Source organism: Jaculus jaculus, chromosome 6 (genome assembly GCF_020740685.1).
Source record: "Jaculus jaculus isolate mJacJac1 chromosome 6, mJacJac1.mat.Y.cur, whole genome shotgun sequence".
NCBI lineage: Eukaryota > Metazoa > Chordata > Mammalia > Rodentia > Dipodidae > Jaculus > Jaculus jaculus.
In genome coordinates, this window is record NC_059107.1 from 25,154,767 (window position 1) to 25,168,547 (window position 13,781).

Below are 13,781 nucleotides of genomic sequence, written 5' to 3' on the forward strand. Positions count from 1 at the left end.
GATGGAGGCTCCGCGCGTCTCCTGTCCCCACCTCGTTTGCTCCCTCCCTCCGATCAAGTCAGAACAGTGGCCTATTTTTAAACCAGTGGCAGTGTGTTCCCTTGTGGAAACGTGTGGGCTTCCAAGACAGGCTGGCGCTCACTCAGAGAAGAAGCAGGCACGCGGAAGGCTGCGCCCACTCGCCCATCTTTCCTCTCCCACGGGAGCGCAGGGCAAAATCCAGGAGGAGCGCCCTGAGGAGTAGCATGGATCTCTTTCTGACTCCCATGATGAAACTAAGAGAGGCTCCCTCCTCCAGGAAAGGGGAGGGGGGGCTGGAGAGAAGAAAACTAGCTGTCAATGGTGGCTCCTGTATCCTTCCAGAAAAGTTGAAATGGATCTCAGTGTCTCTGTGTTTCAGAAGGGCTTTTAAATATAGTAGCAAACATTTCATTAAACATTGGAGACTGCTTTTAACAAGGTCACAAGATGAATTTACAAAAAAAAAAAATAAAGAAAGAAAAGAAACAGAAAACACTTTCAGAACACGACACTGTGTGCTTTACTTACAATCGCTCCAGCTGCTTCAGATCCTGGAAGGCGCCTCTCTCGATGACACTGACCTGGTTGTCTTCCAGATGCCTAAAACCCAAGAGGTAGCAAAGGTCAAACACACACACGTAGAAGGGGGGCTACAGGCCCTTTTGGGAGGCACTGGGTTGCACAGCCGTGGTCACACAGCCCTTCCCAGGATCCTCTGGGCCCCTCCAACTAGGACCAACCTGGCGGGACAAGATAACTTACATCAGTGTGGTGTCACGGTAACTAGGGTGTCACCACCTGCACACATCTACCTGACAGATTGGTTTCCATGCCTCTATTTTAAGAACATTCCCAGAAAATGTGCCCCCAAGCATTGCGGAATGTTGCACAGAAAAGAAAGGAAAAGCTGTGTCTCAGGAAAAGAAAAAAAAAAAAAACACATACACACACACACACACACACACACACACACACATACATATATTCAGCAACTCTTCCCTGGGCGCTCCCACCTCTAAGGATTCAAAAATACTTGGTTGCAAAGGGTCTTCCTTGCTAACCCTTGTCGGAAGGCTGCAGCTACTGTGAGAAAGTCACTGTGGCTAGGACAACCAGGCTGGTCCCAGCGATTCTCACCCAGGCCCCTGCTAACTCAGCCTCATGAAGATGGCCAGAATAGCCATGTCTTCCTGCCCCGACCTCACCCGCAGCTATAAGCTCTGCTCTACCCCTAAGTCCTTCCAGCAGGTGATTAGCAATCCTAAACACTGTGCTTAAGTGAGTTTTGTTCATGCATGCGACACAGGCTGAGCGTTGAGTATACAGTGACACATGTTTCCCTAGCAACACAACACAAATGGCAGCTTAATATGGATTAGCTAGACAGTAGGGAAGAGGAGCAACAAAACTGTATGGCTTCCACGCAGTTGAAGTTGACCCTGGGCCAGGAAATAATAAGGATTTCCCTAGGTGGTTTCATGGGATTAAAAAAATATATTTTATTTTTGTTTATTTATTTATGACAGAGAGAGATTGAATGACAGAGAGAGAGAGAAAATGGGCACACCAGGGCATCCAGCCACTGCAAATGAACTCCAGATACAAGTGCCACCTTGTGCATCTGGTCTATGGAGATCCTGGGGAATTGAACCAGGGTCCTTTGGCTTTGCAGGCAAGTGCCTTCACTGTTAAGCCATCTCTTCCAGCCCTCACTGGATTTCTGTGGCGGGGTGTGTGTGTGTGTGTGTGTGTGAAGGGGTGAGCGGTACAGTAGTGAGGAAAGGATACTTCTTGGAAGGCAGTGTTTCAGAAGGGCCATGACAAGAATCAGGCACGGCTTTAAGCAGGCTGTTCATTTCAAAACATACCTTCCAGGACAGCCTCAGCTTTTTAGAGCTCCCTAACTGCCTGCACGTTTTAGACCTGAGGTTTGGCTCCTGTGTCTCATTCTGCAGTCCACCTAAGGAGCGTGAAGGAAGACCTAGACTTCCTCCTAGTGCATCAACTGAAAGGAAAACTGAAGGTGAGTCTGGCCCTGGAACACACAGATTAGACACTAAGGAAAAGGCTGGTCAGCAACATGAGGTGTCTGACCACTGAGGCATGTGGAAATAGTCTGTTAGGCTTGAGCCTGCAAACACACTCGGGTTTATAGACATCAACCGACTGGAAGAAACTGTCCTTCAGGAGGGTCGGACTGTTCACTTTGATCCTCATCTTCTCAGACCTTGTATGTATGTCACTTCTGTCCCTTGCTAGGCCTGCTGTTCCAAGGATGCTCACTTGACAGATACGAACAGAGAGGTTAGAAAACTTCCAAAGGATGCTGGGCGTTGGTGACTCATGCCTTTGATCCGGGCACTCTGGAGGCAGAGGTAGGAGGATCAACATGCGTTCAAGGCCAGCCTGGTGCTACAGAGTGAGTTCTAGGTCAGCCTAAGCTAGAGTAAGACCCTGTCTCAAAATAAAAGAAGGAATTTTTGTTTTCAAAAGGAACCATATAGCTAGCTGGGGCCAGGCAAGTCCTTCCAGCCCCTGCTTTAAGAGCTCCGCCCTACTTTTTACTGGCGATAGTGTTGTAGCAGATAGCTGGTCAGCATCTTTAAGACTTTGTTTCTTTGATTGTAAAGCGGAGGGGAACAAAAAAAATTTACAGAAGCACTTATAAGAATAAAAATGAAGTTAAAAAACCATCAGACCCAGGATCTGAAGTACAATTTCAAACTCCTCTTCTCATTCTGCCCTACGGCAAGGAGGCCTGGGGAGGCTAACAGACTGTCACTAGCACGTCTTGCTAAACAGGTGGTTCAATGGTAGTGACAGGGATTTGCTCAGCAAGGTTTTTACTATCAATCAGTCACTCAGACTTTGCCATTATTTCTCAGTTAGAACCAGAACTAACTCTAATGTGGCCGAGGGTCACGCTGCCTCCGGGTGTTTGGAAGGAGCCTAAATTCAACCTCTCACAAGGCATCTCTTGGTTCTGTATTGATTAATCTTTCATAAAGGGAGATGTGCAAATACACACGTGAGCTTGCTCTCCCTTCTCCACCTTGCTCAGGCCTTGCGAGGCAGACCCGTGCTAGCTTTCTCAAGGACGTTTCTGGATCTCTACTTACCACTGGGCCTCGCTGCTAGGAGTTAATAGGAGGAGGGGAGACAGTGAGAGGACGGTAAGGTTGGAGGAATTACCCCTTTCCCTGCTTTCCAAGTCACTTTGGGTTAATTGTGCCCCTCTACCTAAGGCTCCAGGTACTGTTGAGCAGTCCCTGCCTCTGTCGGGCTCTAAGAACTATTCCCTCCTCAGGGCCCCTGGGCGATGGTGACTCCTTGCTGTCACCAGCCTGGAGTCTCACTCCTGTACATGCTTTTGTACGTGAGCCTTCACCTGCCCTCGGCCAGTGTCGATCTTCAGGGTCCTTTTGAGATCTACTTCCTAGACCTACCAGAGACCAGCCTGGGGTCTGGTACTTAAATGGTCCATCAGTATGACAGCTTGCTGGATGGAAGTCTCAGCGAGTGCGTGAGCATCCGCATTCTTAAGCTGAGCTGCGAACGAAGAGCAAGCACGCAAGCCGTGGAGGTGGCCCTCACTTATGGGCCACATGCGGATGACACAAGGAATTCAGGGGAGCTGGGTTCCCAAAAAGGGCCGCCCGTGGCTGGAATCTGTTTTGAGTTAGGGGGACAACAGGCTCTGTTCACTTTCAGTTCTTTTGCTTTTTTTTTTTTTTTTTAATAGTCTAGCGCAAGATCAGAAATTGGAAATGGTCCTCGTGGGATGATGGCTGAGGTGGCGTCTAACTCTTTCATTGACCGCGTTTGGGGTAAGGCTGGCTCCCACATTGTGGGCACAACGGATTATAAAGAAAGGGGATATGATCCATACTACCAGAAGAGACCCTTGTCACTCAGCCTGTGTGGGAAATGACTGTCGCAGACATATTTTGTATCTCTTCCTGGAGTGCAGTTCACTTAAGGAGGACCGCCCTACCTGCCCCTCACACGTTCGCTCGTACCACGTCAGCAGTTCTGCCGGGCAGTGGGTGCTGAGCTCAAATGACTTAAGAATAGAGTCTTTTCTGGTTTCACTCTAAAGTGTAAATAAGAAACAGATATGAAAATAGATGCCAAAATATTATAGAAGATTTTTTTTAAGATAGTAGCCTAGGATACTCAGCTGAGAAGAACAGATGGTGGGGGGTATGGTTAAAATATTTGGACATTTTATTGGTATGAGAAAGCATCTCAGCTATTTCACCTGGCAGATTCTTTCCCAGTCATAAAGAGCCACTTGAATAGGATTGTCTTGGAGCTGATAAGGAAGATAATCAAACAGGGTATATTAATAGAGCCTATTAAGTAGGGGTAAAAAGGCTTTTTGGCATTGCTTATCAAAATAAGAAAAATGTGCTAATTAACTAAAAAGATAAACTGTAGTCAAAGGAATGTTGTAGACTATCTAGAAGACATTAATATGATCTTTTGTGATTATTTTAAACTTTCTATTTGCAGAGACCAGATATGGAAATTGGAATTTTTATTAGTTCTTCTGATGCAGCAGTAAAAAAAAAAGGGGGGGGATTATTTTTGACTTGGTTAGAAAAATGAATCATTAGGTGAATTTCTGACTTGTATGAAAAGAAATCTGTTACAGATGCAAGGGAAAGAAATGAGAGGAAAAAAAATAAAGAAAAAGTCTAAACAAATGTATGCCTTTTGATTAAGTGAATGACCTGGAATCAAAAATCTCCTGCTTATATTGACTTGACACACAGATCACCTGAAAACTGAACCGTGGGATTCCCCCACTCTCATCCTCATCTCCGTTTTGGTAAGAACCCACCTTGTCAGAGTTTTTCCAGCCATTCGACGGACACAAGTTTGCTCTGGGCAAAGCAAAGACGTAGCACAGGGTTAGGTCTTCCCTTCAAGAAAACACGAGGGTGGGAAGGGATCTGGTGGCTGGAGGCCCAGCAGTCAGGTGTGCTGCATTGCTGCTCACCGGCGCTCAGGGGAACTCACCTAAGCCCCTGCACACCACTGCTACCTTCCCTCCTCCTCTCTTCCTTTTCCTCATCTTCCTCCTCCTTCAGCTAATCCTCCTTCTCATGCTGAGGATCAAACCCAAGGCCTTATACAGGCTAAGCATCCATTCTATCACTAATCTGTACCCCCACCTCCTGCTGCGTTTTCAAAACAGACACTTAGCTTCTGAATCGGTTTTGTCACTGTCTAGAACGCATGAACGCAGCAGCAGCACATGCACTTCAGTGGGCATGCACTCTGGATTCCATTCTAACTCCTCAGACACCTACGTTGGGAGCTAGGGTTCCTTCACTTACCTGAATTCTGTTTCCTCGGCTATAGAGGGGTTCACCGTAATGCTAATCTCCTATGTTCCACTATAGGACTCTGTGCTCAGTACCTAGTTAAGTATCAGGTACATGCTATAAAAGCATTGTGTGATTTTTTCTGATTTGTATGAAGAGAAATCTGTTAAGGCTGCATAGGAAAGAAATGGAAAAAAAAAACAACAAAAAAGAGAAAGTCTAGTCAAGAAAATCTCTCTGTATGTGTCATTCATAAATAAATAAATAAATAAAATAAATAAATCAGAGATGGCTAGGCAGTTAAGGCACTTGCCTGTGAAGCCTAAGGACCCAGGTTCAATTCTCAGGGTCCCACGCAAGCTAGATGCACATGGTGGCGCATGTGTCTGGAGATCATTTGCAGTGGCTAGAGGCCCTGGTGCATCCATTCTCACTCTCTCTGTCTCTGATAAATAAATAAATATACATCAGAAAAAAAACATGACAGTGACAATTATCACAGGCTGATTATGAAAATGTCAAAACTATGAAGCACAACGTGTGACTAAGAGTTGGAAGGACTTTGCATTCTCCATCCCTGATACTGCAGATGAGAAAATGGAGGCCCAGAACAGCGTGAGGACTTCCTCAAAGATGTACAGGTAATTAATCCTAAATCAAATCCAAATCTGACAGTGCCGGTCCCAAGTGTAAAATGCATTCTGTTCTATAGCATTTTCAGCAAAAAGGGGGAGGTGGATTGAAGAACCAATGTCTGAACTGTTACTGCCAGTAAAGATTCCACAACCAAAATGAAGCCATGGTGGGACCAAACATCCCAAATCAACTTTGGAGTAAGGAAAAAGATTCCAATTACTCTAACCTTGAACCTTTAAATGTCTTAAGGTTTTCAACCAAGGAATATTTGGGAAGCTCCTTAACACACACAAACTTAGGGATGGTAACTGTGTTCAATAGTCAAGAATGAAGCCTGATAGTTCTCACTCCCCTATTCCATCAATGTCAACTTCAAGTTTGGCTACCTGTCTGCACAGCTGTGAATATTCAGTAAGGGCTCTGACCCTGCCTAGCTCTGTCCTTCCCTCTTCTCCTCCTCTCCATTAAGCAACAAGATAAATAACATTTGTCTTGATTGCTCTTATAATGCACAGGCTGCAGAAGAAATTATAATCTCTATGGAAAGGAAGCATGGTTAGTCAGCCTGCCACTGCTGTCATCCTGGAAGCTGGGCATGTTGATTTATTCATTTATTGCCTTCTGTTTTCCCTGTCACTGGAATTCAGTTCTTCTATCAATCTGACCTAGCCAGCAGTAGTCACCCATAGAATGTGATCCCCGTGAGCACTTGGTACAGTAACTAAGGGCTTTCTCCCACAGAATCATGAATTCCTATGGCCCAGTGCTTGGGAGTGTGATGTCAGGGCAGTGGAACATTTTCACAGGCTGAGAAGCTGGAAATGAAAACCCTTTGGAGCACCATCTGCTACTTACAGGACTCGGAGGTTCTTGAGCCCGGCGAAGTCCATCTTGGTGATCCTGGTGATGTTATTTCTGTCCAGGTCACTGAAATGGAGAACAAGTTCAGGTCAAATTTTTGTAGCTCATGTTTGTGATCTATTTGGCTCAGACTGGCTTGAATTGGAAGGATGCTCTTTGTCAGAGGGAAGACCATTTTCATGATTAATGATATCCCCTGAGCATGTCCAAGTAACCTTAAAGAAACTGGATGGAATAAGACGTTCATTATGTAGCAGCACAGCTCGCCTGCCTTCTGTGCCCTTTCTTCAAGTAACTAACTTCTGTTTTGTTTTTTTTTTGTTGTTGTTGTTTTTGTTTTGGTTTGGAAATTTGTTTTTTTGGGGTTTGTTTGTTTGTTTGTTTGTTTGTTTTGAGGTAGGGTCTTGCTCTAGCCCAGGCTGACCTGGAATTCACTATGTAGTCTCAGGCTGGCCTTGAACTCACACTGAATCTCCTACCTCTGCCTTCCAAGTGCTGGAATTAAAGGCGTGCACCACATCATTCAACTAACTTATCTTTTTGATGTCTCATAATGTCCCCCACCCAATTTCCAGATCAAGTTATACAAGTGGAGCCGAGCCTTCTTCCTAATTCCAGGGGTTCAGGGATGAGCACCTGACCTTAACTGGGTTTATAAACCTCCTCAATCCCTCTGGCCACTATAATTGTTTCAGGAATGCATATGTGACAGAAGCTAACAAAAACTCTATCTGCTGGGATTGCCAAATTTCTCTGGGTTGGGTTGCCAGAAGCCATCTTGCCACCATTCCAAACTAGCATTCCAGAGTGAGTGGAGGAAGAGACATTTTTTTATGCTGTCCTATGAGCATCTGTATCTGCTCATGGCTAGAGCCAGATGCCTTGGTATTTTGGCATCTCTTTTATGTTTTGGTTTAAATCAGTTTGAATTCAATTTTCTATTACTGGGAACCAGGGGGATCTTTACTATCTTTGGTACATTGCTGGATATCAACACAAGACAATCTTGTCCAATAGACAAAACAAAACTTATCTATTTTTCATAACTAGCTTGTTAATTCCCTGAAGGCAAAAACTATACTTCATTTAACTCCATAGCTCAACATGGTCAATTCTATGCCTAGTACATACTAAAAGAAACTGCTAATCCCTGAAGACAGTTGCATGGATGAGCTCCACCCCAATTTATAAGCTTGAACTATTGAAAGTGCCACCAAAAGAGAGAATTTGCCATGGAGCAGCTGGAAGCTTAGTGCGGCAGTACAAGGGTAACGTCGAAGGAGCACCATGGTGGCAGAAAAGAAAGGCTAGAGGAAATGCATTAAGGATGAACCTGTGAACAGCTGGATAAATACGATGTTCAGTACATTAAGCAAAATCTCCTGTATGTAAAAAAAGGAACTGTGAATAATATGTTATACTTCTTAACATGATATGCTGAATCATTCATTCTTGCATATTGTGCCTTCCCTAGGAGAAACTTTCCAGGGTTTTGGCCCTTGGATTTTCCACAAGGTGTCTAACAGTTGGGTTTGCTTTCCTATAGAACATATACATACATACATACATACATACACACACACACACTCTCTCACACATCAGTCAACAGGATCTGATTTTTAAAATGTGTTGTTGAGTCCTTTTACGATGATGCAGACATCAGAGTCCACATACACACACATTTAGACAGCTATGATGTCACATAGGTGGCTTGTACTATGGGACCTCTGCAATATGTGTGGTCAGGTTATCAGGCTGAGACAACAGTCATCTTTCCAGTGATGGGTTTCATTGAGATGTCCCAGCAAGACTTGAGAGCTGCGCATTTGCATGGGAAGAACAGAGGAACACGTTCCACATTCTTGCACTTTGTGTGGAGAACAATCGAGTTTGAAGAGGGAAGTACTCCCCTGACATCAGAAATGACAGCGATGTAACAATGGAGACCTTGGGTAACCTCACCGGTGTTCACCTCTCTTCCTCAAGCAGTGTTCCCCTGCCTTGATCAGCCATCCAGGCTGTTTCCTAGCTAGCTTGTGACAGGGGAACAGAGCATTTTGCCTTCTCAGACTAGGCAAGATGCTGGTGGAAGGAGGGCCTGAGGCACGTAGAGAAATATAGAGGGGCTGTGGACGCAAGGGTCAGACACAACAGGCAGACAGCGGGGCATGTGAGACCTCACAAGCATCACAAACACTTTTCTCCGCTCCCTGTGGAATCAGGATGGATGTCTGGGGACCTTGACAACTGTGAATATGACAATGAAACTAAGGGTTTAATTAAGGAGACTCAGCATGGTTCTGCAGCAGCTCGTGCTAATGGCTGCGGCACTGATATTTCCAATTAATATTTATTAGGCGAAGGGGCACAAAGTGTGCTTTTGAAATGCTAAGGATATGGCGGGGCAGGTTATGCATGCAGTCCCTAGGCACAGTACTGAGTTTGAATCCCTGCCTAGGCACCTCCTGAGTGGCCTCACTGTGAGGCTTTTACTCCCTGGAACATCAGGTTGACAGCCATGTCCTCAAGAGCTTTCTGGAGGGTTAAATGAGATGCTACAGACACGGTACTTATTAAATACTTGACCGCAGCATCTGTGATTACTGTAATTAGTTGGTCTTCCCTCCTTCTTTCCACTCTGAAATTTCAGTTCACCAAAGCAGCTGACCACCCCAGACCCCAAGCATTGTATGTACAAATCAAGCACGGAATGTACAAAGGAATATCCCCAAGAGACTTCTCTTTGTGCTGTCTTCCTACAGACAAGAAGTTGAATGAGGGCACCTCTCATTGCTTCTCCAAGGCAGCATTTCCATGGTACCTATTTCCAAGTTACCTGGATACAGAGTGATACAAGGGTCAGAGGGAGGGAAGGATCTCCCCAACAACCGAGCTCTGCTGTTGGCCTCCACCTGAACCTCCAACATTTACACTACCAGACAGAAGCCCAGGATCATGTGACTTTGAGGGGGACAAGTTCAGAGTCAAATTCCGGTCCCACTCCACACCCCTAGCACAGGCTTTCTGAGATTGAATAATTCACTCAAACTCTGAGCCTCCAAGTTTACATAACCTCTCTTATTTGCAGGCCACAACATGATGAGGACACACTGGGCTCTGAATGTGTTTGGCTCAGTATGGGAATTAATGAAACTGACCCCAAGAAGGCGTGACCCATCCGACCTCCAGTCTCCATTGCCCTAACCTAGATACCTCTGGGCTTATCGGCAAGATTCTTTGGCCTTCATCTGTGGCCTCTGTGGGAACCAGCAGATGTCAACCTAGGCTGATTTCTGATTCCTCAGCAGGCAGGAGGGTGAACCAGAATGGAGTAGCAGTGACAGTGTCTAGATGTGGAGAAGAGAAATGCAGTGGTTTCAAAGTACAGCTACAACTTCCCAGTGCCATCCTTGCTGTCAACAAGTGTGAGGCCTGTGCCCATTTCCCTTGAGTTTGAGCCAGCCTTTGAGGCTGCTAGACAAAAAGGATTATGGAAGAAGTGATGCTGAAAAATTAGAGGCTAGACAAGGCAAAAGGCAACTGCCTGCTGTGAGTTTTCTCCCTCCCTCATTCTTCATTTATGCTGGAGACAAGATTTGCCCCATAACAAAAGCAGATCTGAAGTCTTCAGCAGATGAGCCCAAGGCAGGGAACGGAGCGGGAGCAAGGTGACGTTCCCAAAGTGCCCTGGTCCTGGCTATTAGATTGCTTCCAGCCCACAGGGAGGCACATGAAGTACACGGGAGCCTGACTCAGCTACCACCCAGCTGTAACTTAAAGCCCTGACAGAACTACCCAACTACACCACTCAGCTTTCCTGACCCACAGAGACTGTGAGAGGTTAGACTAAAGCAAGTGCTGTGTCATAAGCCATTAAGACACAGATATGGAACACAAAGGGATACAAACCCAGCTTCAGAATATTTACTTCGCCACTAGCAATGCAATTTCTTTTTTTAAAACTTTGTGTGTGCGTGTGTGTGTGTGTGTATGTGTGCATGTGTGTATGTATGTGTGTATGTTTTTGTGCATGCATATTCGTGTATGTGTGGGTATATGTATGTGTGCATGTAGTATGTATGTATGTGTACTTATGCATGTATGATATGTGTGTGTGCATGTGTACGTGTTGTCTCACATGCTTGCCTGTGGTGTGAGGTGCCTGCCTTTGCTGCAAGTGGCCAGAGCTGAACATAAGGCGTTTCACTCCATCACTCTTCTACTGGGTTCTGTTTTGAGCCAGCGTCTCTTTACTGATTACAGACCTTGTGGCGAGTCCAGCAATTCTTGGATCTCACTCTTCTGTGGGATTGGGTTACAGGTAAGTATGGCTTGTACCCAGCTGTTTACATGGGATGCAGAGATTCGAACTCTGGTGGTTTCAGATGCCCTCAGGCCCTCATGCTTGCACAGGAAGTGCACTTAACTGCTGAGCCATCTCTGTGTTCCTGACAATGCACTGTCTTTCCATGGTTCTTAGTGCCTGTTAGCTTTGAGACCCCACGTCTTGTCATCATGGCCAAGGATGGCAAGGAAAGACGGCAGCTCCATCACTCTGTGGCTACAGTAAGAAATGGCCCCTGTATCCCAGGTTTAACACCATGAAGTCTGCGTAACCAGGAGTACATTTAGAATCATTATGCTGTTCCATTACTCCTTGCAGTAATGATTTCCACTCACCCAAACTGCTGTGTCATCCCAAGCCACTGTAGACAAAGATAGACCACATTTCCTAGCCTTCCTTGTGCAACTGAACTCATACACTATGGCACTGGCAGAAATAATCTATGCTCCCTTCAGATCTGAGCCACAAAATCCCCACCCAACAGTCCATACTTTGTCCACCTGTATCTTGGGCTAGATTCAGAAGATACAGTGGAGGCTGGTAGACAACTGAGTTTGAGTCCCTGGGTGACCACATGGGACAGAGACTCCCCCTGCCTCTCTCTGCACACACATTAGACCCAGACACGTTCCAGAAATAACTCCACTGCCACCAAACCCTAGGAACTATTTGCCACAGCAGTCTACAGTGAAAAATGCACTGCCTTAACTTTCTATCCTTTCATATTCCTTCTCGTCTTGTAACAGTTCTGAACAACAGGCATTATTTCCTTCAACAGGTAAAAATACTACAGCTGAGGCTGCATAATACCTGATTTCTGCTGAGTCCGCACCACACACCAAGCTCTGTGCCATGCAAGCACTGTGGTCATCATCTCCACTCCAGACAGCAATCATCTGGGGTAGGCATTATTATTATCTCACTCTTCACATGAGGAAAGCGAAGCTTTAGTCTCCAACCTCACACTTTGGAAGACTTTTATCCATAAGGAAATTTACCATGAGGTCATACACCAGCAAGTGGAAAGGCTGGGAGTGGAACTGGACTGTCTATACGCAGAGGCCAGCTGGCTTTGAGCCATCATTTTGCACTACCCATCTACCACTAGCCTAAGTGTTTTGTACTTGGTTATCTACTAAATGGAACAATAAGACACCGAGAGCACACCAGTAAGCAAATTGTAACAGAACAGGATTTCCCATCCCTCTACCTTGAAAACAAAGGGATGTGTGTAGTCACTCTGCTGCTGCCTGTGACTTCAGCCAAGATGGCACAGTTCCTACCCTGTCTCCTTCCAGGGAGCCGAGACTGTGGGAACAATGAGGGCCTCTGCACGTTCACAAAGGAAGGGCCCTCCTTGCCCATGCCTGGTGTGGCGTCTGCCATGCTGCCTCCACATATAGACATCACCATGGTGACTACTGCCTTATTATCCCCACCCCAGCCAGTGAGTCATACGCGATGCTCGGCCCGGAGCTCCGCAGCATTTTCACATCTGTTTGACACCTTGGGTGGAGCGGGAAGGGAGAAGAATTCAGAGCAATAGAGCGGGGAGAAAATGAAACAAAAATCATATTGTCCAGGGCAGGCTCTTGTCTCTCTCTTGGCATACGTGTACATGCACAGCCTTCTTGGCGTCTATTCTGCAGCGTTCCAGTAGAACCTTCCACGTGCCATGGCACATGTGAGGAGAGGGAAGATGTGCCCCAGCGGACCAGCCGTGTGGAGAAGAGCTCCTCTGAAGGGCGGCTTGAATCCCTGCCTCCGCGCTTCCTCTCTTGTGGCCTTGGGAAGGAAACAACTATTTCATCAGGAACACTACTGTTGAGACTTTCATTAAAAGAAAAAAAAAAAATGATGCCAAATGTCAGCTCTACAGGGTTGCCCTGAGGCTCAAGAGAAAGCGGTAAGGCAGTGGCTCCTAAGGTACATTTGCAGCAGCTCAGCAGCTGGTATGTGGTGGTGAAAGGATGTGATGGTGGAGGTTAGGCTGCAGGTCAGAGATGTTTATCTGTGATAGTGAAACATACAAATGGCTTCCACCTCCTAATGGCTCAACTTACAATTTGCCAGCCTTTCAACAGCACACTCACAGGATCATGCCGTTTTTGGGTGCTTTTTTTTTTTTCTGTGAATTACATATGAGATATTCAACAGTTGTAAAATTGACTTGAGATTAGATGATTTATTTTTTATTTTTTTATTTTTTGCCAAATTTGGGCTCATGTCTAACCATGTTGAAAGCAGACTGGGTTAGGCTAGGATGTTCTATGGGTGAATTAAATGCAGTTTGACCTGTAGTGTTGGATATAACACCCTTATCCTAATCCTTTGCGTATCCAAATAGCATCTATATACATATATGTACTACAGGTTCACAGCTCAGAATTTTAAAAAAACATCTGCTTCCTGCACAAGGGTATAGAGTGCCACAAAAGTGCCTGCAGGAAAAGAGACAGGTGTCAACCTACAGTGAGACAATGGAGATGCCACACAACATAGTAGGTGACAGGGTGTGCAAGCAGAGGTGAGCCACTAACTCATGCTGGCTATAATGTCTACAGGGTGACACCAGCCAATGTTCA

General features: G+C 45.7%; 1 protein-coding gene across 1 annotated transcript in view; it reads right to left on the reverse strand.

The window, feature by feature from the left end:
- Slit3 (slit guidance ligand 3) overlaps window positions 1-13,781 on the reverse strand; it is a 659,658-nt gene that overhangs the window by 603,421 nt on the left and 42,456 nt on the right. Inside the window, exons 2-3 of the mRNA XM_004661033.3 lie at window positions 6,846-6,917; window positions 550-621 (exon numbers count right to left, since the gene is read on the reverse strand). Coding sequence (XP_004661090.2) covers window positions 550-621; window positions 6,846-6,917 — 144 coding nt within the window. The remainder of the gene's footprint in view (window positions 1-549; window positions 622-6,845; window positions 6,918-13,781) is intronic.